We start from the raw sequence: 14,620 nt of genomic DNA on the forward strand, positions 1-14,620 counted from the left end.
AAAGAAAGAAAGAAAGAAAGAAAGAAAGAAAGAAAGAAAGAAAGAAAGAAAACTAAGGGAAGGGGAAAGACAGGAAGGAAGGAAGGAGAGAAAAGAAGAGAAAAGAGAAGAAGGAAGGAAGGCAGGCAGGCAAACAGGCATCTTCTTTAGCCTGTGACATACACTTCAAGTTAGGTTTCCTCACAAAATCTGAAACCTCAGAAATGAGAGAGATGTAAATAATAAGTACACAGATTCAAAGTCTTCTAAGTAATGCTGAAAACAAGGCAGCCAGTGTTCCAACAAGGGCAAGACCTCACTTGTTGTATGCTTTTTAGGACTCTTATCATTGTCAATTTTAGTTTGATGAAAGTACTACCACATGTCAGTGACAATGCCATATGTTCACCAAAAAAACAATTTATTTTCCTTCTGGGCACACAGGAAGACTACATTTCCCAGTTTCTTTTGCAATTAGTTTTGGGCCGTGAGTGCTGGATTCCATCCAGTGAGATGCAAGCAACGTTTAGTATGCCACCTCCAGGCCTGGCTGCAGCCTCCCTCCTCCTACCCAATCTGCTACACCTCTCTGCCCCTTATTCCGTACCCTCCAGGACCACAGGATGGTGGCATCACAGCAGAAAGCTTGTGGGTGCCTGAAGACTGTGTGAGATAATGTCCCCTTCCCTGCGACCCTGTTATACTGTGAGAGGGGCAAACAAGGATTAATTATTAGAGATTCAGGGGCTGCTTGTTATAGTGGCTAGCATTACTGACCCCCACTAATTTGCACCATATTAAATCACAGCTGCTCTCTCTTGATTACTTCCTGCCTCACCCAGAGGTTGTAAGGTTCCTAATGTTATAAGGTAAACATTAGGGAAATATTTCATCTACACAAGTGCTCCTTCTGTCTCCCGACCTGCTGTTTCTCCCCTTCATCCCTGCTTCCCCAACACACACACACACACACACACACACACACACACACACACCTTTCCCTTTACCAGCCCCTTTTTTGGTTTTGAAATGGCAAGCAGGCCTGTCAGCGAAGACCCCTTGGGCTTTAAGGACATCAATCAGCTTCATAGCTACATGTAAAGTTCTTTCCTTCGGGAACATTCTTTTGAGCGTGGAATATATTTTGTTCTCTCCAGTCACAGAGTGAAGTCAAGGATATAGCTAGCTGCTTGTCATAAGCCTGAATGAATAAGAAGGAGAAATTTTATATCCACTGCTGTCTGTCACTTTCTCTTTTGAGCGTCCACTCCACCTGAATTGGGGCATTAATTTAGCAACTACTTGGTGGTCACCACTAATGCATGAGATTTTAGGAAAGGGACTCACACGTATTTCCTTTTTATCCTCAGTATTTGGCACCTATACTTACATTATAAACCAGGAAACGAATCGGCTTTGACTCTGTCAAGAGGAATTAGGGCAATTTCATGGGACAGGGACAGCAGTCTGGCCTCTCTCTTCATTCATGGTTATTTGAATCCCAGATCTGATTCTTAAAGGAAATGAAATGTTAAATAGAAATACCACCTTTTATTCCACCATCACATAACTTATTTTTTTCCTTGTCTCAGACGAAGAAGGAGGAAGAAAAGAGAGAGGTAAAAGAAAAGAAAAGCTTGTTAGGAGGCCCATTTTCCTTTCAAAGCAGAAAAAGAGGTCTCAAATGCTTACAAAATCTGCCCCTTACAACTCTTATTTATAGTAAGCAGTGTAGCAGAGTTTGGTGGAGGAAATGGAAAAAGTACCAGAGCAAAACTTGCATTTGCTAAGTACAAATGTAAGACTACAGTTTCCACCTTCATTTTCCAGTGTTAATTTTTGAAATCCCCATAGTAGGAAATCCACTTGAAATATGTTTGCCTTTGGATCTATTTTTAAATGAACAAATCTTAGTGCTTCTGGTATATGTATGTACTAGAGACAGTCTTAACCTAAGACATTAAGAGAGGAGCCTGGGGGCAATTTATCAATGACAGAGCCCAACACCAGAAGAGAAATTGTAATGGCTTTTTAACAAAGGTTCTATTTTTAAGACCTAATTGGCTTATCCACTGGGATTATTTCTGGTATTAAAATTTTTTTAAAGGGATTGTTCCAAGAAATTCAGACAGGATGTATGGTAAAAATCATCACTAAGGTGATACAACAGTAGTAAATATTTATTGATGCAAAATAAAAAGCCCTAGAATATCTGGGGACTTGCCTGCTATGGTAGTGAGTTAGAGAGACATCACAAACAAGGCCTGCTTTTGTCTCTCTAATTGCAACCAGAGAAATAAATGCAACCTCTAGACTCGTCAGAACATCCAATAGGACCCATAACGTGTCCCTTGGGGATTTGGTCAAACTCCTGTCTACTGATTCTTTACTTTCTTTGACCTTCCCACTCTTCTTTCCTTACCCTGTTGGCCTTTCTAGCTGCTCATGCATGGTATTCCTTCATTTTCTTCATGTTCTCACTGTCATTTTAGTCCTTCTCCATCACTCAGAATTTCTCCACATCCACAATATCAGAAGCCCAATGACAAGTTAGAAATGGATAAACTGAATGATGGTGCTCTGCCAGATTCCTTCCAGCCCTTTAGAGACCCCAACCTATCAGTCTTCCTCTCCTGTGCATATATAGGGTATACATACCCTATGTTTTTCTCTCTTTCTTCTATTACTGTGTATATGTAGGTAGAAGTATCTTCTATCTTATAGGACAATCATGTCTTGGAAGCAAAGGTCCTATTAGCTCTGGTACTATACCTCTTAATCTTCCTTCCCTCAAAGACTCATCTGAATTCACTGTCTCTACTAGCTTGCCTTCCATTTATCCTCAATCTACTAAAATTCAAATCCTGGCTTCCATCTCCACCACTCCATTGAAACTGCTCTTCCTAGGATGCCAAGATTTCCACATTATCCATGTCCATGGTCATAAAGAATAAGCTTTAAAGCAGGAGGCATCTTCCAGGACTACTTGTGGGAGAAAGAAGTCCTTGGTGGTTCCTTATGAAGAGGTAATCATGGTCTGGGTGCCATATTGCCTTGCCTCCCTGACTACAGCTGACTGCATCCAGAGGTTAAGAACATACAAGTAACCCAAGACTTTCACAATCTATGGACTATGAGGTCTTTCTCCATTTATAAAAATGAGGATGAATTAGACCAGTTGTATTTTCTCCTTGAAAGGCCAGTAGAGATAGTATATGGTTGAGGAGCCAAAGCATGCAGATCTCCATAGAGAAACAGAGAGTTAGGGCTGATGGCAGGAAGCCTGAAGAAGGATCATGGTGCCTCCTCTGTGTTCTTGTAGTACCTTCAGGAGGCAACAAGTTATCCTGATTTGCAAGAGTTGTGTTATATCCTGAACAAACTTCTGCTTTCTAAATTGTATTGGAAAACTCTACAGGAATACAGTTCCTCTTCTCTAAAAACGTGGGTTCTTATGTCCTTCATTTTCTGTGTGTACTTGCCATAAAGCCACTGTTGCTTAAGAAACCTTGAATGAACATATGCTTTGCTAGCAAAAAGCTTACATGAGTACTAGAGACAACTAGCAATCATCTTATTTTTGTGCTTAGGTGATAGAAGTCTTCTTGGTATTCCTCCTATTTATGTGGCTATCTCTTTTCTTTCTTTCCCACCATCTCTGTGTGCTTCTGCACACAATGGGGTTGATGAAGAATGCCCTTAACAACCTCCTCAGCTTTAAAACTGCTGTTTGTATGAGCCATTGACTCAAATGGAAGGATCTGTGTAAGAACCTGAGGAACCAAATGTTGGTATTTGATTGAGCTTATCCTTTAATTGAGCATATCGTAGGTTCTGCTGATGAGATGAAACCCAGTTATTTTTTTTGTTTCATCTGTGTGTGTGTGTGTGTGTATATGTATATATATATATAATATAGTGTCACCATTGCTCATTTTAATTTGTTCAAACTAAGGGAAAGAAATATTAGCATATATGGTAGAAAATAATAGATTTATGTAAAATATACACTCAGAAGGAAAATTAGAGATTGAAAAAATAATATGAGCTAAAATTTATTTAGCACTCAAAATACTCAAGGCACCGGTAAGCGCTTTATAAACATTATCTTTTAAAAATCTTTATAACAACCTTGTTGATAGGTAAGAAAACTGAGGCTCTGAGGTGGTTTAGTCACCATGTCAGGTGACAGAACCAGGATTTAAAATCAGGTATATTCATTTTCAAAATCATATAATAGTAATAATACTGCCTATCAATTTTACCTCACAAAGTTCAATATGCTCAGTTTCCAAATAAGAATACTGAGTCCTAGAGGTGTGAAACAGCTTTTTCAAGGACACATAGTTGGTCAGGAACAGAGTTAGGACTAGGCAGGAATTACCATGGAGCATCTTCACTTGTCATTGAAATATATGTCTCCTAAAGACAGATATCAATGAGTAAGAAAGACAAGTCTAGGAGGTGAGCAAAGTCAAGTCACATGCTTTCCTTTTTGCTTGGCTTTGGGATGGCCTGCATTCTGTTTCTTATAAAATCTCCAAGAGACAACAATTACACTATGGGAAGGAAAACAGTCTATTTGAATGACACATAGAAGAGATATTTTTGCATAAAAGCAAGGAATTGGGCCACTTATAGCCTCTTAAAGATCAAAAGGCCCTTGCAGGAATGTTATTCCTCACTGCCAGTTTCTTACCCCAACCCACAGCTGACTGACTTCCTTATTAGGCTTGGACAATGGAAGGGCAAAGAATTTAAATCAAAAAGTCTTTGTGAAACTGCAGAAGCATAAGGTTTAGGAAATGGAGGCAATGTCCCCAGGGAGCATGGCTGGACGTAGACCATGGTCTGGAAGTAGACCTTGGGCAGTGAGGGAGGAGATGTGCCCAAGAACAGAGATGCCTCTGTGCAGATAATCCAGACTTGGCTGAACACAGTTTTTACAAATCTAAGTCTTCTTAGTTTTCCAGATGGCCATTCCCACTTGTTCAGACTGTCTGGGCCCCTGCGGCTGGATATCTCAAGTCTTCTATCAGCTGGTGATGTCGGGGTCAGTCTTCAGATGCACCTAGGAATCAACAGCTCTCTCGGGCCTGGAATTCCTCTGTGATTTGAGCCCCCTTGCTGCCCTCACCTACTCCAGTGCATCTCCTGCTGACAAACATGGTTTGCTGAGATAAACTAGTTTGCGGTTGCTAGGGACATGTAGTCAGACAGCCCCTCCATCACAGTTCAAACTACCCCCAAGTTAGACTCATCAGACTACTGAGCTTCTATCTGGATGTCCAACCTCTTCCTACAGACTCTTCCTCAAGGGCCCATAGTCCTTTCCTAATTTTCTCCTATTGACTATTTTATTTTTTTTTTTAAAGATTTATTTATTTATTTGACAGAGAGAGATTACAAGTAGGCAGAGAGGCAGACAGAGAGAGAGAGGAGGAAGCAGGCTCCCTGCTGAGCAGAGAGCCCGATGCGGGACTCGATCCCAGGACCCTGGGATCATGACCTGAGCCGAAGGCAGCGGCTTAACCCACTGAGCCACCCAGGCGCCCTCCTATTGACTATTTTAGTTACATGGCCTGATCCTTGAGTAATTTACTTGTTTCTACTAAGAAATGGAGTAATGTCCTCCAGACTCCACCTGCCTTGGCAATCTGCCCTCTTCTTCCTCAACAGTTTTGGTTTATTGAAGATCTATCATGTAAGGCCTCACATCAAGATCTCTGATTCTATAGCATTATGCATCAAATCATATCCTTGTTCTTTGGAGATGAATATAGGATTGGCCTATGGCTTGTCAATGATCTTCTCCAACTCATGAGCTTATACAGAAGTGAAGTCACCATAATAGCAGATAAGCTACTGCTGTTTCTATTGTCACCATTACTGATGAGCATCTTCTGGGTGATGGGCATTGTGCTAAACGCTTCACATATATGAACACGCTTAATCTTTACAACTGTAAGAGATGTGTAGTAGATATCTTTCTTACTTCCTTTCTCTAGATGAAGAAGTTGACATATGCAGAATCAAAGCCAGAGATTGCTGACTGCTGGGCCATGGCACCACATGGTGAATAGGTTATGAGTAATCTAATCATCTCACTCCTTAAGGTACCTGCGACAGACAGTCTGGTCCCTGCCTCAAGTGGCCCCATTTATTTACTCCAGGGCTCTTATCTCAGCATTTTTACAAATATTATCACTTTTCACTGATTCCATGACATTAAAAATGGTTTGGTTAAGTGGTGGAGCCACTCTGAGTTCAAATCTGTGGAAATCAGTACCTGATCTCAAGGTAAATGTTCATAATTATGTTTTTCCTAACAAAACCAATAAAAGGGGAGGGAGCAATAAAACCAGGCTACAATTCTCCAAGGGTGGGCATTAAAAAGCAACATTAATGAGAGCCACCAGAGTTTCTCTAATTTTATAAAGTTTAGAGAACAGAGTAATAGCGATGAGCAAAGAGGAAAATCAGGTTGAAGAGGGAAGTTACAGTGATGATGGTTTAAAAGAGAATGCTGTGGCTTTCTTGAATGGAATCTCAAGTCTTCAAAGAAGTCCCCAGGAGGAAATTACTCTGAACATTCATACAAGTATGGACAGGATAAAGTAGATTTAAAGCAGGATGGATTTGGGGTTGAACATCTGCAATTTTTTACCATAAGTTTGATGAAATGTACTGGCTACTCAGGACCACCTGGAACCCTTTGAGAACAAAACCTCAGCAGTGTGGAAAGGGTTCAGACACACCCCCTTCTTAAAAGCTGGAATTTGGTTTAAAATATCTAGTTGTAGGTACTTGTAAACTTGAACAATTTTTAACCTTTTAGTTTTCTTTTACAGACAAAAGATCTTATTAAACTTAATGATTTTCACTTGGATGCTTGATATTTGAGGGTCTGGAAGTATATCTATCCATTGCTTCTAGGAGTTTCCCCAAGTGCTTTCCAAGGTGCATGCACTATTTAAGGAGCCTTTTCTTCTCACTGCTGTATTTGTGGTGTTCTTCTCTGAGGCTTCTTAGATGACGTGTCACCCATGCATAATGATCTTAGACTGAGGCAAAATAACACCCTCATTTCATGCTCCTCCAATAGCTTGATGACACACGTGGAATCATTTAATATGTCCAAAAGGAAAGCACTAACATTTTTATATTAAGAAGTAGCCCAAAGGAGCATGTACTCTTTTCACAAGGACATAAAACAAACGACAACTGCCATTAAATCAACTATACAGAAGAAATATTGATTTCTGACACTGGAGGCATTAATAATTTCCTAGGCTGGGTTTACATTTGGATGATACCAAAGTGATAGCTCCCCAAATGGTTTGCAAGAACTTGAACTCTGGAGAAAAGCTTTGAGAAGCCTCAAGTCCATCTCAGAGTTTTTTCTATACCCTCATGGCCATACAGCTTGCACACACACACACACACACCCCTCTCCACGTGAAAGCAAGTCATCCTGCTTTGAGGTGTTGTCAGCTCATGGGTTGTCAGCTTGGCTTGAAGTGGAGAACCCCGAACACATTTAGGCTCCCAGGCAGTGAACCAGCAAATGATTTTCTTTCTAACGAAACTGAAGGAAGAAAACTGTTCATGTCTGGTTTGATGAATGAGTTATTCAGAAGCAGTGAGTTCACCACTTTTGGCATCCAGAAATTGGTGAAGGCCCATATAAATAGTAAACAATGCTTTTTTGGCTTTACACCCCAACTCAAACAGTATGTTACATGCAGCCAGCCAGACTCTGCCCTTGGACACACCCAGATGAGTCCCACTGTAGTCAATGAAAACTATGAGAGAATTTCAGGGGAGTAAAGTAGGATGTGGGGGGGCTCTACATGAAGGTCTGATGGCAGCATTTGAGCCCAGAGTCTGGCTCAATGAGTTGGATTCATATGCCTTTAAACACCATGCCTTTTTTCTCTGCACTATGTTAACTAGCATGCTTTAAGCAGGCATGGGAAAACTGATCCAGGAGCCAGTGAGTCCTAAAACTGTCCAACTGACTGAAGTCATACTATAAAAAGACACAGTCATTTTACTTCTGATGTGTGCTTTCGTGTAGACATATCAAGCTGACCACAAATAAAAGTGAAAACAGATCCAGAATAAGTACAGCAAACAATGGAAAACAAATGGATCCTGGAGTTCAGATGAAAAAGACTGGTTTTGCATGTGCCCATGTTCTGCTGCTTTCTCCCCCTAAAAATGTTTTCTTAACATTTCTAGCATTATTAGTGGAATTTAATTATTCCACATGGGTGCAAAATCCATCCCATGGTGCCAACATTTGTTTTCTGTGCTCAAAAGCTGGGAGAGACACAGTGAACTTCTACAGCAATGGCCCTGATCTTTTATTGTGGCAATTTGGACTCACTGTTCACCCATGGGAAGGTGGGCAGCATTCAGAACATATAAATAACAAGGACTCTGTCCTTGAGTGCCTTCTCGTGTTTTCTAACAGAAGCTTATACTTAAGATATCCAGTCCCTGAATAACCTGCAATATTGATTACACTGAATGAATGTTTCTTGTTGAGAAGAGCAAATGGCCTAGACAGTGATAATCCTAAAAGGAAAGTGGACATCAGGCATGTAGAAATGGATGCAGGGAGAGGAGCAGCATCTCCTTGATTCCTTCTGTTAAAGCTCACATTATCTGAGATGTCCTTATTAAGCATCTAGTATGTGCCAAGTACTTTTCTAGGTGCTACAGAGATAGCAGTTGATAAGAATGCCAACTGTCTGCTCTCATGCCGCTGGCATTCTATCTGGAGTGGAGAAAATCAGTACACCAATATTTCCCTGTTCATTTATGCACTTGCTTAAATTGTTGTTAAGCACCTTCTCTCTAGTTTTATGTCCAATGTTATATTTACGCACAAGGTGTATGATGCTGCCAATATTCGTAAGCGTTGGGAAGACAGGAAGAAGTCTCCTCACTTTTCTCTCTGGGGCAGTGATCAGTTCCTAGGTGATTATGATCAGCACATTGGAAACAATGAATAAAACACCACTGACTCACAATCCCATACTCCATTCTGTCACCCTCTATGATGGACTGGTTTTCATGTGGACTGCTTTTCATGTGGAAAGTGAATGAAATTTGTATTGTGTAGCTGATCTTTCTAGATAATGGATTAAAAAAGTAATATAAATCACTCTTTTCCTCTTCTTCCAGAAGCAAACGTAATTCAGTGTACCACCCTTCCCACTATGGATTGTAACAATATGTTTTCTACTCTTGAATAAAAATAGCACTTGAGTATATACTAAATACAATAGCTCAAATGTGCTAGAAATGGTATTTAATTTTCTATATGATTTTCTTCAGAACTACTATTTGATTTCTTTAGCTTACCCAAATAATCCATCCCTAGTTGCATGATCATTTGTGTAAGTCTCTTTATAGTTGTCGAAATCAGTAACAAGAGTGTATACTATTTTTAAAGGTTCAAAAATATTTTATTTTGGAAGATGGACTCTTGTTTCCTTCTGGAGGATGGAATAAGAAGCCACAGTGTGAGGGAAGGGAGGACCACAGCAAATACAATGATTTTCTTAAGATTTAAATGGTACTACATCAAAAACTAATGATGTACCAAATGGTGACTAACATAAAATAATAAAATTTTAAAAGTTTCTTAAAAAGATTTAAATGACAATGTTTTTTTTTTTTTTTTTGAGGCTTATAGGCAGATAGTTAAGGACATGGTCTTTGGGGTCAGAAAAAAAAAAAAAACTGGCTTGACTCCTGCTCCACACTAGTTGTATGATTTTAAACATAGGTGAGACTCTCTAAGATCAATCTTCCCATCAGTAAAATGGAACATTTTACTTATAAAGCTGTTGTGACAATAAAATGGAACAATACCTATAAATGCTTTAATGCAAGATCTGGCATAGCTGTGAGTACTCTATAAATGGTCGCTTTTTTTTATTATTACTATCGTTGTAATCTTATTACTGAGACATGTCATGAAGCCACATGGAGAATCTTGTTTGATTTTGACCAGGAGCAGCAAGGAGAAGAAGAAAAGGAGTGAATTATAATTTAAAAAGCTTTGTTTTCCAAAAAAAATTATGATGAAAATAAAAATCCATATTTTATTCTATTTCATTATTGCTAGCTAGTTGGAATAGGTAAATACAGAATTTTTTTTAAGAAACATGTAAACAATTCCCAATTTCTCATAATCAGCGAATGAAAGCATAATGGAATCATAAGTACTCTTTAAATTTCAATCAAAGTTCTTATTGTCGCTAACACAAAGTGGAACAAAAAAGTAAATAAAATCCAGTCGTTTATATATATCATCTGGTGCAAGACAGGCTAAACTCTGGAGAATAGGAAGGGGGGTGATTATGCTTAATATCCCCACTTTCAGTTCCAAATGTGCAAGAGGTTGGTGCTTCCATGTTGTGATTTCTACCAGCTATCCATGAAAAGTGCTGTTACTCAAGGGACAGAAGAAATGGGCAGTGGTTTTCTGGTTGGGTACACTGCATGAGCCTGGTGAAATTCATGGCTTCTGTACATCCGCATTTGATGGGAACTGAGTGATCCTTTCTGCTCCCCATCAAGCTCACTGCTCACGACTTGCAATCACCAGGACTCACCAGGAAAGGCGTTTACAAGGCTTTAAAGATGACAAAGGGAAACTTGTAAGGATTTTATAGTCTGAACAGAAAACCTCATCCATAATGAAGGAAAAGAGGGATCAGAATAGATAGTAAATACAGCCCCAGCAATAGAAGGAGACTTTTGAGGTTTTAAAATCTTGTTTTGGTGATGATCAAATTAAAAAGTCAGAAAGGAAACCATATGACAGTAAGCAACTGCATGTGTGTGTGTGTGTGAGAGAGAGAGAGAGAGAGAACGCCAGCTGACACCACTGAGGAAATTTCCATAGGGGACAGAAAAAAAATCCCTTCATCCATTCTCTATAACCCTGCCTCTCACAGCATATCTTCAAGTCATTTGTCTAGTCTAGTTTGAAATGACTAAGTGATGCAGCTTCCAAAATGTTCCCAGCGAGACCATTCCACAGTCTACAAAATTTCACTGTTTCCTCTTATTTAGCTTAATTTTATTCCACTTCAATTCACTGTTTCTATTCAATGGGGGTGGGGGAGTTCGTCTGTTCTTTAAATTCATGTCACAGGAAACAGTTTCTGTTTTCTTTTCACTTTAATGATTGGGTTGAATCCTCTGTAGCTGTGCCTAACATTGGCTTGAAGGGACACAAGACGATATGCGGATTGTTTTCTTCAAGAGAGAGCTAGATGGGCTGGTTAGTGGGGACAAACCCTCATCCAGTAAAATTGCAAGGGTATTTTTAGTTGTATCCACCCTGGCCCATGGGGGCCTTAAGCACATCTGATAAGCCACAGATGACCTTTAGGGTTGTTGTTTTTTTTTTTTCCTCCCATTCTTATGTCCAACGCCTATAGGCAGGAGTTCAAAGTTCAGCCCTGTTTGAAATGTCCCACAAGCTTTTATTTCTAAACTGACTTCCTCAGAGGAGTACACTGCCATCTGCTGTACCTTCCAGAAGAAGGGGCATCATCTTAAAAAAATCAAGTATTCATGTTCATGGTTAGGAGCTTTAAGATCATGGTCTATCTCACTATTGCCAGCGTCTCCAAAGCCCTCCTTCATTGCCCGGGTGAAAACTGGCCATGAAGGTGAACTTGAGTGCTGCAGCGTTCCTTACATGGCACACATCCACAAGATAGGAGAGATGTTCAGGCTAAAATTTTTGTATCTTTCTATCCTCTTTGAAATCATCCCAAGACTGTGGGAACAGGGCACAAATCTCTCACAAATCTGAAATATTTCTCAGACACCCTCAAGATACTTTGAATTATTTGGGAGTGCTTACATTCATGTAGCCCCAAAGCTCCAAGGCTTGATGGATCAGGAATTTTTGTAGGTGAGGGCAAAATTAATAAATGCCTCAGGTGATTTGCATGCATGATAAAGAGTACAAAAGGTTTTGGTCATTGGGACTCTATCCAAGAGAGGGTTCACAGATTTTTACTATGTTTCCCCTTCCTCCTATACGCTGTCTTCCCCTTTCAGCTATCTGTACTTAGAATGGAAAGTCACTCTGTATAGACGAGCTGATCTGACTCACATGAACCAGACTGTCTACTACCGCTGTGTTGATTGCCCTTGATCATGTTAGCAAGGTGTTCCAACCTGAAGCCAGCCACCACTTACTGGGGTTTGTGACCCCACCCAAGCCCCCTGTCTTGGTTTCCTCAAACCTCAAACAGTAGTAATCATTGCACCTCCCCCACTCCCGGGCTGGTGTGTAGATTACAAGATTCAATTCACTAATATTGGAGTGTTTAAAATAAAGCCTGAAATATAGTAAACACTCCATAATTGTGGACAGTGGACATTTAGGACCCTGTGGCTCCAACTTCAGGGCACAATCTAGAAGCTTCTGTATATCCTGTATACCTTCCTGGGTAGAAAAAAAAAAAAAAAAAGAAGGAAGTAGAGAAACTTGTATCTATGGTGAGCAACAGAGAAAAAAAAAAGATAGAAAAATAGAGAAATTGGTCTCTGTGGTATCCATCATGATCAGCAAAGACCTCAAAAGGCCACAGTACAACTCCCCTGCCCATCTGTGCCCCAGATTATACCCACTCTCATCGCCCAGGGCAGGGGTGGTCAGCGAGAGGACCCAGAGCCCTGTGGCATCCATCCTTCTTTGAAGAGAATGGAGTAAGTCCTATCTTTTGGCTGGCTGGGCAAGTATGAATCTGGACATTCATGACAATGAGTCTTGAATGTCAGAAATGAAAACAAACGTCTGCCCAGGGCACAATGTCATTTTCCAGGCCCATGGTTCCTGGAGCCACCACAGTACTTGTACTACAAAAGGATTTTCCTTTGCACAAAAAGATTCTGCATAAAACCTTGCTGATTCTCCGGAAGGTAGCCCTTCCAAAATTTGTTACCTGGCTCTGTCAGTGACAGGTTTGTTATGGTAATGACTTTCTCACGGCAGGTACTCAGCATTGTGCTTGTTTCACTAATTCCCCTCACTGCATTTTCCAGCCTAGTGCCAACCGGAAGACTTCCCCATGCCAGGTTTTCTGAAGATTAATAAATTGACCGCCATAATCCTTACTGCTTCAACTGACAAATTTAATAAGTGGCAGGATGTGAAGCCCGGGTTCCCTGATGGGATTGCTTTTTGTTCTGTTTTGTTTTTATTTGTTTGTTCATTCGTTTTTTGTCTTCAACAAGTTGTACAGAGCAGCACTTCTGAGACATGGTCAAGTGCTATAAACCTAATCCTTAACAATTTCCCCCTCTGCCCAAATAACCTCAATATTTTTTGAATGGTGAAGTGTTTCACCTGTCAAGCATCAACCAATCAACACTTGTCCATCCCTTGCTCTGTCTTTTCTTCTGGTTGTTTAGGTAATTTTCTTAAAAACAAACAAACAAACAAACAAACAAACAAAAACTTCTGATAACTTTTCAAAGAAAATATACAGGATGCTTTTAGTATGCTTTCTTTAGAAGGTTTCAAATGTAGTATGGTATTCCTAACCAAAACTATCAATATTTTTCAATAACCCTGATGTTAGTTTTTTTTTTTTTTAAAGGTTTGATTTGAACATTTAGATAAATAAGAGGACCAGTTCTAAAAGGATCTAAAAGGCCTCATGGTACACAAGAGGGTTGGCTCAAGATGCCCTTCATGGGAAAAGCAGCTCTGGGGGACTTTCAGCCTTTTAAATGTGATTAAAGATGTGTATGCATTATATGTTAATTAAAAAATTAAAAATTTATATTTAAAAAAAAAGGAAAAAAAAGATGTGTTGCGGGGGCACCTGGGTGGCTCAGTGGGTTAAGCCTCTGCCTTGGGCTCAGGTCAGGATCCTAGGGTCCTGGGAGCCAGCCCCATATTGGGCTCTCTGCTCAGCAGGGAGCCTGCTTGCCCAACCCCCACCTACCTCTCTGCCTATTTGTGATTTCTCTCTCTCTGTCAAATAGATAAAAATCTTTTTAAAAATTAAAAAAAAAGAAAAAAGAAAGATGTGTGAGGGCCCAGGACCTACTCTGCCTTGAAGGAATCCCTTTCCCAGAGGGGCTGTGGGTTTCCTCAGCCCAGAGTATTTGGCCTCTACCAAAGCAAAGAAATCCATCAACGGAGTCTACTGCTATCTTCCTAAAGCGATGATCTATAAGGATTTATAATGGTACAATGTACTGTAACTCATAATTAGGAACGACGAGTTATTATGTATTTGTGAACTTAACATTCTGGGGTAGAGCCCATCTAACAAAAATGACTTAAAGAAAAACAAAACAAAAAATAAAGAAATCAACATTTATTTGTGAAATGCTAATTATGTCAGCCAGTATTTGGGGAATCTTAGCTATTTTACTTCCTTGGATCATTGTGATAATTATGCGAGCTCGGTATCATTTCCTGGTCTTTAAGGTAAGGTTTATGTTGTTCAGAAAATTTAAGTAGCATGCACAAGGCATAAAAAACACAGAGAAAATAAGTGGTGGCATTTGAAACTTACAGCATTAAAGAAAACGTGATATTTTTATTTAAAATCCAAGATACCAACATACTTTGAAATAATAG

At 39.8% G+C, this 14,620-nt stretch overlaps 1 protein-coding gene across 4 annotated transcripts in view; it reads right to left on the minus strand.

Annotated features, from left to right (window-relative positions):
- Positions 1 to 14,620, minus strand: part of SUGCT (succinyl-CoA:glutarate-CoA transferase) — an 840,768-nt gene that overhangs the window by 92,677 nt on the left and 733,471 nt on the right. The window contains exon 14 of one of the 4 annotated variants that reach the window (XM_059397229.1): positions 10,611 to 10,633. The exons of the other annotated variants lie outside the window; for them this stretch is intronic. Coding sequence (XP_059253212.1) covers positions 10,626 to 10,633 — 8 coding nt within the window. The 3' untranslated portion in view covers positions 10,611 to 10,625. Of the gene's footprint in view, positions 1 to 10,610; positions 10,634 to 14,620 lie in introns of those variants that run through there. 4 annotated transcript variants of the gene reach the window in all.

The sequence above is a fragment of the Mustela nigripes genome, chromosome 4, assembly GCF_022355385.1.
Source record: "Mustela nigripes isolate SB6536 chromosome 4, MUSNIG.SB6536, whole genome shotgun sequence".
In the NCBI taxonomy this organism is placed as follows: Eukaryota; Metazoa; Chordata; class Mammalia; order Carnivora; family Mustelidae; genus Mustela; species Mustela nigripes.